The sequence below is a fragment of the Phyllobates terribilis genome, unplaced genomic scaffold, assembly GCF_046119375.1.
Source record: "Phyllobates terribilis strain yellow unplaced genomic scaffold, ASM4611937v1 Scaffold_1__5_contigs__length_1240528914, whole genome shotgun sequence".
In the NCBI taxonomy this organism is placed as follows: domain Eukaryota; kingdom Metazoa; phylum Chordata; class Amphibia; order Anura; family Dendrobatidae; genus Phyllobates; species Phyllobates terribilis.
Window position 1 is genome coordinate 1,232,789,024 of NW_027362761.1, and position 13,352 is coordinate 1,232,802,375.

At 50.1% G+C, this 13,352-nt stretch overlaps 1 protein-coding gene across 1 annotated transcript in view; it reads right to left on the reverse strand.

The window, feature by feature from the left end:
- The window catches only part of WBP1 (WW domain binding protein 1), an 87,768-nt gene extending 77,096 nt beyond the window's left edge, over positions 1-10,672 (reverse strand). Inside the window, exon 1 of the mRNA XM_073668328.1 lies at positions 10,609-10,672. Coding sequence (XP_073524429.1) covers positions 10,609-10,672 — 64 coding nt within the window. The remainder of the gene's footprint in view (positions 1-10,608) is intronic.
- Between the last annotated feature and the right edge of the window lie 2,680 nt (positions 10,673-13,352).

Here is a 13,352-nt window from a genome sequence, read left to right on the forward strand (position 1 = left end):
TATCCTGTGGTTCGACAGTCTGCCTACCAGCACCTGCCAGTCTGTCTATGGATCAGTCCGCCTGCGGACCAGGAAGTACCTGCCAGAGACCTGCCTGATACCTGCCTGCCTGTCCAGAGACTCTTGCCCGCTCACCTGCTACCTGCCTGCTAGCCTACCTGGAGGCTTAGACGTCACTTGCCGTGACCACCTGCCTGTCCAGAGACTCTTACTCGCTCACCTGGGAGCGCTCACCTGCTACCTGCCTGCTAGCCTACCTGGAGGCTCAGCCGTCTCTTGCCGTGACCACCTGCCTGTCCAGAGTCTCTTGCCCGCTCACCTGGGAGCGCTCACCTGCTACCTGCCTGGTAGCCTACCTGGAGGCTCAGCCGTCACTTGCCGTGACCACCTGCCTGTCCAGAGACTCTTGCCCGCTCACCTGCTACCTGCCTGCTAGCCTATCTAGAGACTCTTTCCTTGCTGTCACTTGCCGTGACCACCTGCCCGTCTATAGACTCTTTCCCTGCTGTCACTTGCCGTGACCACCTGCCCGTCTAGAGACTCTTTCCCTGCTGTCACTTGCCGTGACCACCTGCCCGTCTAGAGACTCTTTCCCTGCTGTCACTTGCCGTGACCACCTGCCCGTCTAGAGACTCTTTCCCTGCTGTCACTTGCCGTTACCACCTGCCCGTCTAGAGACTCTTTCCCTGCTGTCACTTGCCGTGACCACCTGCCCGTCTAGAGACTCTTACCCTGCTGTCACTTGCCGTGACCATCCCCCTGTCAAGAGACTGTCCCCGTCACTTGCCGTGACTTCCTGCCCTTCTACCCAGAGACAGTCCCTGTCACTTGCCGTGACTACCTGCCCGCCTTCCCTGGGAGCCACCCGCTTCCTTACAAGGACTGCCCCTTTGTATAGTTGCTCAGAGGTTCCACCTCCCAGACCCGTTACAGTTTGCTCGGGCCATGGAACCCGGTGGCACCCAAGCTCCCTCGCTCTCGGACCTATGCCATGAACTGTCCCGTCAGAGGTCCCAACAGGAGTCCATCCTGAGTCACCTGCATAGTGTTAACTCCCGCCTGGACTCACTGACTACATCTTCAGGACCGGCTTCCAGTCGCACGACTCCTACCCCGGCAGTGTCCCTGCCCATCAATTCCATGGCATCTCTTCCTGGTCCCCGCCTCACCGCCCCGCCTCGTTTTGGCGGAGATCCCGGTCAGGCACGGGGCTTCATTAACCTGTGCACTCTGCACTTCGAACTGTTGGCACATCAGTTTTCCACCGACCGAGCCAAAGTAGCCTTCATCATGTCCCATCTCACGGGGGAGGCGCTGGCTTGGCTAAATCCTCTATGGGAGAGAGGAGACCCCCTGGTGTCCAATCTGCCAGCCTTTCTCGCGGCTTTCCGGAAGGTCTTCGACGAACCAGGACGGAGGACCTCATCCGCCTCATCTCTGCTACGCCTCCGCCAAGGAAGTCTCACCGTGGGCCAATATGCCATACGGTTCCGTACCCTTGCTTTGGAGCTTGCCTGGGATAACGACGCCCTGGTGTCCGTCTTCTGGGAGGGTCTGTCCGGCCGTAATAAAGATGAACTCGCCGGTCGGGACATTCCTACCACTCTAGACGACTTAATTACACTTGCCACCCGGATTTACATCCGGTTCCAGGAGCGCACCAAAGAGGTCACCCGTGAGAGGAGGTTTCCACGCCTTGCCCCTACCTTCCAGAGACCCGTCACTTCCTCCGTTACTCCTCCGGCGCACTCACCCGAGCCTATGCAGGTCGACCAGACCAAGATGGTCAAGACCTGAAAAGAATTACGCTGTGCCGAGGGGAGCTGCTTCTACTGTGGCAGTAAGGAGCACCAGATCCGTTCCTGCCCGGAGAGGTCGGGAAACGCCTGTGTCTAGGATCGCTCAGAGAGGTCACCCTAGACAGAAATAAACCCTCTCCATCTCTAATGCTGTCGGTCTCTATCATCTGAGGGGAGAACCTTTATTTTGAACTGGCTCAACTTGACTCTGGAGCTGCCGTAAATCTCATTTCTCAGTCCCTGGTAGAGAAATATCGCATTCCCACCAAACCTCTGGCTGTACCCTTATCTGTCGCCGCCGTGGATGGGGGCCTCTTACCACATCTCATCACCGAATCCATCATTCTTCAGGTGGGAATGCTGCACTCTGAGAGCATCTTCTTCCATGTTCTGCCTGGACTCTCTCACGCCCTCTTGCTAGACCTACCTTGGCTCCAGAGACACGCACCTGTGCTTGATTGGCAGACCGGAGAAGTTCTTCGCTGGGGACAGGACTGCCATAAGACTTGTTTAGTTCCCGTTCATCCTGCTCGTCCTTCTCCTACCCCAGCCAATCTACCCGGCCTACCGGTTCCCTATTGGTCTTTTGCGGACGTCTTTAATAAAAGAGAAGCAGAGACATTACCCCCTCGTAGACCATACGACTGCCCAATTGACCTGATGCCCGGCGCTACTCCTCCCCATGGGCGTATTTACCCTTTGTCTGCTGCTGAGACCCGGTCCATGTCTGAATATATTGAGGAGAATCTGGCCCGGGGATTTATCCGGAAATCTACCTCCCCGGCGGGAGCAGGCTTCTTCTTCGTCAAAAAGAAGGACGGCTCACTCCGTCCCTGTATAGACTATAGAGGCCTTAACCAGATCACAGTGAAGAATAAATACCCCCTTCCGCTCATTCCTGAATTATTTGACCGTCTGAGGGGGGTTAGAATCTTCACCAAGCTGGACCTCCGTGGGGCGTATAATCTGGTCCATATCCGTCAGGGGGATGAATGGAAGACGGCATTCAACACCCGGGACGGCCACTATGAATATCTTGTAATGCCCTTCGGTCTCTGTAACGCTCCCGCCGTCTTTCAAGAGTTGGTCAATGACATCTTCCGTGACCTTCTCTACTCCTGCGTGGTGGTGTACCTGGACGACATCTTGGTCTTCTCTCCGGATCTTCTCACTCACCGGAGGGACGTTCGTCAGGTCCTGCTCAGGCAGAACCACCTCTACGCTAAATATGAGAAGTGCCTCTTTGAGCAGACCTCGCTTCCGTTTCTGGGCTACATAATCTCTCAGACCGGCTTACAAATGGAACCTGAGAAAATGTCTGCCCTCCAGAAGTGGCCCCGACCAGAGGGGTTGAAGGCTATTCAGTGGTTCCTGGGCTTCGCCAACTACTACCGCCTCTTCATTCCGCACTTCTCTTCCCGGACTGCCCCTATCTCGGCGCTCACCCGTAAGGGCGCTAATCCCAGAGAATGGCCGCCTGAAGCAGAGGAGGCCTTCCTTTCCTTAAAACGAGCTTTTTCCTCCGCCCCTGTGCTGCATCGTCCGGATGGCAACAAACAATTCTTTCTAGAAGTCGACGCTTCCTCCTCCGGAGCCGGAGCAGTACTTACCCAAAAGTCATCTTCCGGAAGATTGGTAACTTGCGGCTTCTTCTCCAAATTCTTCTCCTCTTCTGAGCGCAATTATTCTATAGGAGACCGAGAATTGTTGGCCATTAAGCTGGCACTGGAGGAGTGGCGTTACCTGCTTGAGGGGGCTCTTCACCCGGTAATAATTTACACGGACCACAAGAACTTGGCTTACCTCCAGAGTGCCCGGAGAGTTAACCCGCGCCAAGCCCGGTGGTCCTTGTTCTTCGCCCGCTTTAATTTCATTCTTCATTTTCGCCCGGCTGACAAAAACATCAAAGCTGATGCCTTATCCCGATCCTTTTTGGTCTCTGATCTTGAGGAGGAGCCTAAACACATCATCGACCCCGCCAAAGTAATGCAGGTGGCCCCCGTGAATCTAAATCGTCTTCCACCCGGTAAGACGTTCGTAACTGTTCCTGATCGTGAGAGGGTTCTACACTGGGGACACTCGTCCAAGCTAGCTGGCCACGCTGGTCAGAAAAAGACCCTCCAGCTTATTACCCGGCATTACTGGTGGCCTACCCTGCACAAGGACGTAATAGACTTTGTTTCAGCCTGTGTGTCCTGCGCCCGCAACAAGGTTCCGAGACATCTGCCAGCCGGCCGTCTCCTTCCTCTTCCTGTACCTGCTGCCCCGTGGCAGCATATAGCTATGGACTTTATAACGGACCTCCCTGTCTCTGCCGGTTGTACGGTCATATGGGTGGTCGCTGACCGCTTTTCCAAAATGGCTCACTTTATTCCCCTGCCGGGTCTCCCGTCTGCATCAGAGTTAGCTAAAGACTTTATCCATCATGTCTTCCGTCTTCATGGTCTTCCTCTCCACATCGTATCCGACCGAGGGGTTCAGTTCACCTCTCGGTTTTGGCGAGCCATGTGTAAACTGCTGGGGGTCACCTTGGACTTTTCTTCTGCTTATCACCCACAGTCCAATGGCCAAGTAGAACGGATCAACCAAATTTTAACCAGTTACCTCCGGCACTTTGTTAATGCTCACCATTCCGACTGGGTGGATCTTTTACCGTGGGCCGAATTTTCTTACAATAATCACGAGAGCGAATCTTCCTCCAAATCCCCATTTTTTGTAGTCTTCGGTCAGCATCCTCGGATCCCGTTTCCCGTCTCCACCTCGGTGGACAATCCGGCTGCGGAATCTCTCGTTAACGAATTTTCCTCCATTTGGGAAAGTACCAGATCCACACTTCTTCAGTCATCCGAGTGGATGAAAAAACAGGCTGACAAGAGACGTCTGGATCCACCACAATTCCGTCCTGGAGATAAGGTCTGGCTCTCGTCCAAATATGTCCGGCTCAAGATTCCTTCCTACAAGTTAGGGCCTCGGTTCATCGGCCCACTGGAAGTTATCAAACAAATCAACCCGGTGGCCTATAAATTGAAACTCCCGGCCATCCTAACTCCTTCCATGTATCTCTACTCAAACTCGTGATACTTAACTCTTTTTCCAAGTCTACATGTACGCCGCCTGCTCCGGTTTCCGCTGAAAACGAGTTTGAGGTAGAGAACATTCTGGCCACCAAAAGGGTAAGAGGAAGGACCTTTTTTCTAGTGGATTGGAAGGGGTTTGGTCCTGAGGAGAGAACATGGGAGCCCCGGGAGAACATCCATGCCCCTCTCATCCTTGATAAATTTCTGTCTGGCCTAAAAAAGGGGGGGCCTAAAGGGGGGGGGGTACTGTAGCGTCGGCGTCCCTGCCTCCTGCTAGGCAGGGACGCCGTTCCCCTCATCTCTCCGCTTCGTGCCCGGCGTCTTCCTCCCGCTCTGCTGGCAGCGCGCGCTGCTTCCCTGCCTCTGTGCTTAGGGCGCGCGCGCTCCCCCTCTCTTAAAGGGGCTGTGCGCGCCGTCCTAAGGAGTCCCCGGCCAATGGCCGGAGGACCTCACCATATATAAGGCACCTCCTCCTAAATGGAGGTGCCCGAGCAATGTTGTTGCAAAGCCTTTCAACTCTGCTTCAGCCCTCACGTCCCGTTACCAGTTACCTGCCTGATACCTGCTTACCTGCTTGCTATCCTGTGGTCCGACAGTCTGCCTACCAGCACCTGCCAGTCTGTCTATGGATCAGTCCGCCTGCGGACCAGGAAGTACCTGCCAGACACCTGCCTGATACCTGCCTGCCTGTCCAGAGACTCTTGCCCGCTCACCTGGGAGCGCTCACCTGCTACCTGCCTGCTAGCCTACCTGGAGGCTCAGCCGTCACTTGCCGTGACCACCTGCCTGTCCAGAGACTCTTGCCCGCTCACATGGGAGCGCTCACCTGCTACCTGCCTGCTAGCCTACCTGGAGGCTCAGTCGTCACTTGCCATGACCACCTGCCTGTCCAGAGACTCTTGCCCGCTCACCTGGGAGCGCTCACCTGCTACCTGCCTGCTAGCCTACCTGGAGGCTCTGCCGTCACTTGCCGTGACCACCTGTCTGTCCAGAGACTCTTGCCCGCTCACCTGGGAGCGCTCACCTGCTACCTGCCTGCTAGCCTATCTAGAGCCTCTTTCCCTGCTGTCACTTGCCGTGATCACCTGCCCGTCTAGAGACTCTTTCCCTGCTGTCATTTGCCGTGACCATCCGCCTGTCAAGAGACTGTCCCCGTCACTTGCCGTGACTTCCTGCCCTTCTACCCAGAGACTGTCCCTGTCACTTGCCGTGACTACCTGCCCGCCTTCCCTGGGAGCCACCCGCTTCCTTACAAGAACTGCCCCTTTGTATAGTTGCTCAGAGGTTCCACCTCCCAGACCCGTTACAACACCTACAGCGGAGACGGAGTGGTGTCCTGTCACATAGACTGTAACAGAAGAGACTCCTCCAGCGGAGGCGGAGTGGTGTCCTGTCATATAGACTGTAATGGAAGAGACTCCTACAGCGGACACGGTGTGGTGTCCTGTCATATAGACTGTAATGGAAGAGACTCCTACAGCGGAGACGAAGTGGTGTCCTGTCATTTAGACTGTAATGGAAGAGGCTCCTCCAGCGGAGACGGAGTGGTGTCCTGTCATATAGACTGTAATAGAAGAGACTCCTCCAGCGGAGACGGAGTGGTGTCCTGTCATATAGACTGTAATAGAAGAGACTCCTCCAGCGGAGATGGAGTGAGGTCCTGTCATATAGACTGTAATAGAAGAGACTCCTCCAGCGGAGACGGAGTGGTGTCCTGTCATATAGACTGTAATAGAAGAGACTCCTACAGCGGAGACGGAGTGGTATCCTGTCATATAGACCGTAATAGAAGAGGCTCCTACAGCGGAGGCGGAGTGGTGTCCTGTCATATAGACCGTAATAGAAGAGGCCCCTACAGCGGAGGCGGAGTGGTGTCCTGTCATATAGACCGTAATAGAAGAGACTCCTCCAGCGGAGACGGAGTGGTGTCTTGTCATATACACCGTAATAGAAGAGACTCCTCCAGCGGAGACGGAGTGGTGTCTTGTCATATACACTGTAATAGAAGAGACTCCTCCAGTGGAGACGGAGTGGTGTCCTGTCATATAGACCGTAATAGAAGAGACTCCTCCAGCGGAGACGGAGTGGTGTCCTGTCATATAGACCGTAATAGAAGAGACTCCTCCAGCGGAGACGGTGTGGTGTCCTGTCATATAGACCGTAATAGAAGAGACCCCCTCCAGCGGAGACGGAGTGGTGTCCTGTCATATAGACCGTAATAGAAGAGACTCCTCCAGCGGAGACGGAGTGGTGTCCTGTCATATAGACCGTAATAGAAGAGACTCCTCCAGCGGAGACGGTGTGGTGTCCTGTCATATAGACCGTAATAGAAGAGACCCCCTCCAGCGGAGACGGAGTGGTGTCCTGTCATATAGACCGTAATAGAAGAGACTCCTCCAGCGGAGACGGAGTGGTGTCCTGTCATATAGACCGTAATAGAAGAGACTCCTCCAGCGGAGACGGAGTGGTGTCCTGTCATATAGACCGTAATAGAAGAGACTCCTCCAGCGGAGACGGAGTGGTGTCCTGTCATATAGACCGTAATAGAAGAGACTCCTCCAGCGGAGACGGTGTGGTGTCCTGTCATATAGACCGTAATAGAAGAGACCCCCTCCAGCGGAGACGGAGTGGTGTCCTGTCATATAGACTGTAATAGAAGAGACTCCTCCAGCGGAGACGGAGTGGTGTCCTGTCATATAGACCGTAATAGAAGAGACTCCTCCAGCGGAGACGGAGTGGTGTCCTGTCGTATAGACCGTAATAGAAGAGACTCCTCCAGCGGAGACGGAGTGGTGTCCTGTCATATAGACTGTAATAGAAGAGACTCCTCCAGCGGAGACGGAGTGGTGTCTTGTCATATACACCGTAATAGAAGAGACTCCTCCAGCGGAGACGGAGTGGTGTCTTGTCATATACACTGTAATAGAAGAGACTCCTCCAGTGGAGACGGAGTGGTGTCCTGTCATATAGACCGTAATAGAAGAGACTCCTCCAGCGGAGACGGAGTGGTGTCCTGTCATATAGACCGTAATAGAAGAGACCCCCTCCAGCGGAGACAGAGTGGTGTCCTGTCATATAGACCGTAATAGAAGAGACTCCTCCAGTGGAGACGGAGTGGTGTCCTGTCATATAGACCGTAATAGAAGAGACTCCTCCAGCGGAGACGGAGTGGTGTCCTGTCATATAGACCGTAATAGAAGAGACTCCTCCAGCGGAGACGGAGTGGTGTCCTGTCATATAGACTGTAATAGAAAAGACTCCTCTAGCTGTGTATGTGTGTGTGTGATTATATATATATATATATATATATATATATATATATATATATATATATATGTAATAGCCGAGACTCCTCCATGTCAGCTCTGTCCTGTATCTGTGTATATATACAGTGCCTTGTGAAATTATTTGGCCCCCTTGAACTTTTCTACCTTTTCCGACATTTTTGGCTTTAAACAAAGATATAAAATTCTAATTTTTTGGGGAAGAATCAACAACAAGTGGGACACAATCGTGAAGTGGAACCAAATTTATTGGATATTTTAAACTTTTTAACAAGTTAAAAGCTGAAAAGTGGGGCGTGCAATATTATTCGGCCCCGTTACTTTCAGTGCAGACGTTCAGTGCAGATCTCTGAAGGATCCAATGTTCTCCTAAATGACTGGTAATGATAACTAGGATCCACCTGTGTGTAATCAAGTCTCCGTATAAATGCACCTGCTCTGTGATAGTCTCATGAAGCATCATGAAGACCAAGGAACACACCAGGCAGGTCCGAGATACTGTTGTGGCGAAGTTTAAAGCCGGATTTGGATACAAAAAGATTTCCCAAGTTTTAAACATCTCAAGGAGCACTGCGCAAGTGATCATATTGAAATGGAAGGAGTATCAGACCACTGCAAATCTACCAAGACTCGGCCGTCCCTCTAAACTTTCATCTCGAACAAGGAGAAGACTGATCAGAGATGCAGCCAAAAGGCCCATGATCACTCTGGATGAACTGCAGAGATCTACAGCTGAGGTGGGAGAGTCTGTCCATAGGACAACAATCAGTTGTACGCTGCACAAATCTGGCCTTTATGGAAGAGTGGCAAGAAGAAAGTCATTTCTCAAAGATATCCATAAAAAGTCTCGCTTGAAGTTTGCCACAAGCCACCTGGGAGACACACCAAACATGTGGAATAAGGTGCTCTGGTCAGATGAAACCAAAATCGAACTTTTTGGCCACAATGCAAAACGATATGTTTGGCATAAAAGCAACATAGCTCATTACCCTCAAAACACCATCCCCACTGTCAAACATGGTGGTGGCAGCATCATGGTTTGGGCCTGCTTTTCTTCAGCAGGGACAGGGAAGATGGTTAAAACTGATAGGAAGATGGACGGAGACAAATACAGGACCATTCTGGAAGAAAACCTGATGGAGTCTGCAAAAGACTTGAGACTGGGACGGAGATTTATCTTCCAACAAGACAATGATCCCAAACATAAAGCAAAATCTACAATGGAATGGTTCAAAAATAAACGTATCCAGGTGTTAGAATGGCCAAGTCAAAGTCCAGACCTGAATCCAATCGAGAATCTGTGGAAAGAGCGTAAAACTGCTGTTCACAAACGCCCTCCATCCAACCTCAATGAGCTCGAGCTGTTTTGCAAGGAAGAATGGGCAAGAATTTCAGCCTCTCGATGTGCAAAACTGATAGACATACCCCAAGCGACGTGCAGCTGTAATCGCAGCAAAAGGTGGCGCTACAGAGTATTAACTCAAGGGGGCCGAATAATATTGCACGCCCCACTTTTCAGTTTTGAATTTGTTAAAGTTTAAAATATCCAATAAATTTCGTTCCACTTCACGATTGTGTCCCACACTAATATTATATTATATATATATTATATATATATAATATAATATTTGGGTTCATTAGCACTCGTCTTATTGAACCTTATATTATCTGGGCTCCCTTTGATTACTGGTCCCACACATTGTTTATCCCTCTATATATTATGGATTGTTTCCCATTCCTATTTTTATTTCTTTGTAGATACTTTTATTTTTTTCTTTTAATTAATTTGTGGATTTTTTGTTTTTATCTATTTTTGCTCATGTGCAGTTGTACTGATGAAGGTCTCTTGACCGAAACATCTCACTTGTTGGATTGCAGCATCATACATAAATATATTCAAAATATTATTTGATTCTCTATGAGTGCAAAGTCTTTTTCAACAGTTTACAATGGATAGGATCCTACTTGTGCATCATCCATAGGAGTGCCGTGGTACCACTTTTCAGAGTGCACTGTGGCTGAATGCAGAGTTTGGGGGTCATCTGATGAACTGTCTGCGGCCCTTGGACCCAAAAAGAACAGTTTTATTTTCATCAGTCCACAAAATGTTTCTCCATTTCTCTTTAGGTCAGTTGTGTTCTTTGGCAAATTGCATCCGCTTCAGTACATGTCTTTGTTTTAACAGTGGGACTTTGCGGAGACTTCTTGGTAAGAGATTAGCTTCACACCGGCGTCTTCTAACTGTCACAGTCCTCACAGGTAACTGGAGACTGTGATCATCCTGTAGCTGATCATTGGCTGAGCCTTTGCCATTCTGGCTATTCTTCCATCCATTTGAATGGTTGTCTTCCGTTTTCTTCCACGTCTCTCTGGTTTTCCATTATAAAGCATTGGAGATCATTTTAGCTGAGCAGCCGATCATTGTCTGCACTTCTTTATAAGCTTTACCCTCTTTAATCAATGTTTTAATCAAAGTACGCTGTACTTCTGAACAATGTCTGGAATGACCCATATCTCTCAGGCTTTCAAGGAGGAATGCATGTACAACATGTGCTGGCTTCACCCTTATATAAGGGTCTCCTGATTCACACCTGTTTCTTCACAGAATGATTGACCTCACTAATTGAACTCCACACTGCTATTATATTGAACACACCCTGTACAATTAATTATTCACATACACAAACTCAGAAACCTGCAGATCATGAATGCGGAGTCTGGGGGTTTTCTTACAATCTACTTCACCAACTGGTAAATTGTCTGACATGTGATAGAATTTATACCAAAAACAGCGATTAATCTGGTTAGTCATATTGGACTGCTGGTATTGTGGACACTACTGTAAGTGAAATCTTTGCCATTGTACTATACCTATATTTCTCTGCTGTATCTGTGCATTATGAATCGTGGTATGTCAGAAAAATATTAAGAAAATATTATGAATTCCCCCCTCCCCTATAGTATTTGGCAGAGGAGAGGAGCTGGCACTCCACTCAGCTGTCCCCGTGCAAATTAAGCCCACACAGGAGAATGGCAGGCGCTGCACGAAATAAGGAAAGTGCCGCTGACTGTGGTGGCTCCTCCCCGGGCCGTGGCGATTGGTGGTCCCCTCCGCTGCCCCTTACTGGCCAGAGAAATAGGAAGTCTCCGAAGGGACCAATAAAGTGAAAGCGACGGTCGTCACAAGCTGTCCCATAGGTATATAAACACGGTGATGTCCCACCCTCCTTCCTTTCCCTGTTGGTCCTGGAATCGATTGTCATTGCCATGGAAGGATCAGGTCAGATAATGGAGGCCCTGCGGGCTGGGTTTGCACAGGGGGGCGAGCGCTGGTTACAGGCCCTCAGCGCTCATCCCCCTGTCCCCAGCTCTGAATCCCCAGTACCCCCGTTCCTAATGTTCCTTCCTGGCCTGTCTCCGCAGCACCCCCATACTGAGAGACCCATGCCGCTGGCGGTCCCTTCATCCCCGCTCACCTTGCCTCCTCTCACCACGCTACCCGACTCGCTGCCAGTGGTTGTACGGAGACCAGGGGCCTGCTGGCAGTATAACGAGGGACATTGTTGTTTTTTCAGCTTATGCAGATACAAGCATGAATGCTCAGCCTGCGGAAGAGCCCACCCAGCAGCAAGATGTTCTCGTCCTGTGAGGGTCGTGACGACAAATCACTCGTCCTCCAGTCACTCCAAATTCAAACTATGAGCATGGGTCAACCATTCAAAGAATGAGTCAGACAACAAGCTGATTCAAACTCAGAGCATGCTCAAAACACTACTACAGACAACGTTCTCAGCAATGTTCTCTGTTTATTTTTTCACATGCACAAACTTAAATACACTACATAATGGGGAGGGGAAAGGGGTTGTCCGGAGCGGGGTAAGCCATGAAAGTCCAGTGTCTGACCACTCCTGATTGGTCCTCATCTCCTTATCTCAGTCTCTGGGCAGATATTGCAGCCGTCAGCTTATAATCTTGTTTCGTTTCTCTGGAATGAATCTTGGCAACACTAGAACTGCTTAGTTTAAGTTTCGATTTAAGTAATACGTAGCAAGGAAAGCTTATTGTTATAAGATACAAAATGGTGGTTAGTACATTAGCAAAAAAGCGTATAAAAGTTACGAGAATATAAAAGTGGAAATATATATATATTCTCTTTTACCCTGACAGTCCCACAAGCAAAGTATCAATTAAACTCTCACAGTCAGAATCCAAGGACCCGGTGAGCGTAACTGCGATGGGTCCCTGGCTAGACCGATATCCTAGAAAAGACACAGCGGGGCAGTTACATTTCGGTTTCACATAAGTTTTTTTCATCCCATTCAAGCTCAATAAATCGCCCACCTTTTCAAATAATCTAAAATCAGCAAGAGAGCACCCCGAAAAAAAAAAAAAAAAAGGAACCTTAGGCAGAATAGCGGGCCCTTTCACAAAACCACCGTTCAGCAACCTGAGAATTTCCCCGTTGGGAATAGTCTCCAAAAAAAGAGCCAGGTTCATTCCGCTTGATCCACCATCTGTCAAACTTGCCTCCCAATGGGTTGTTCTATATCCTGTTACTACTTCGAGCTATTCAGTTCTTCCCGGGAATGGGTGCTGAGATACGAAACCGGCAATAGGTCCGTCACACATTACCTAGATGACTTCCTATTCGTGGGACCCAAAAACTCAAACCAATGCCAATCATTACTCAACGAATTCAAAAACATCTCACAACGGTTCGGAGTCCCACTATGCCCAACAAAAAATCGTAGGCCCCACAACAAAACTGTTGTTCTTAGGCATCGAAATTGACAGTACAGCAAAGTTGTTCCGCCACCCAAAAAAAAGAAAAAAAAATTACTCCTGATTGAAGGAGTTTGCGCAGTACGAAAAGTGACATTACAGCAGATGCCAAGTGTTACTAGGCCTCCTCGTGTTTGCGAGCCGGGTGATGCCAGTCGGCAAGGGTTTTTTTTCGTCGCTTATCGCTCGCGACAAAAGGGGCATCAAAACCGAATAATGGAATCAGAATCAGCAGGCAGCTACAGGCGGACCTAGAGGTGCGGAAAGCCTTCTTAAAGTCAATCAAAGGTCACACGTTATTGATGTCAGCAGAAACGTCCAACAATGACCTAAAATTATTCACCAGGGTGGCAGAATCGGGCGGTTATGCAGCGATATTAGATAACCAACACGGGCCTGTGGCCTCCTTA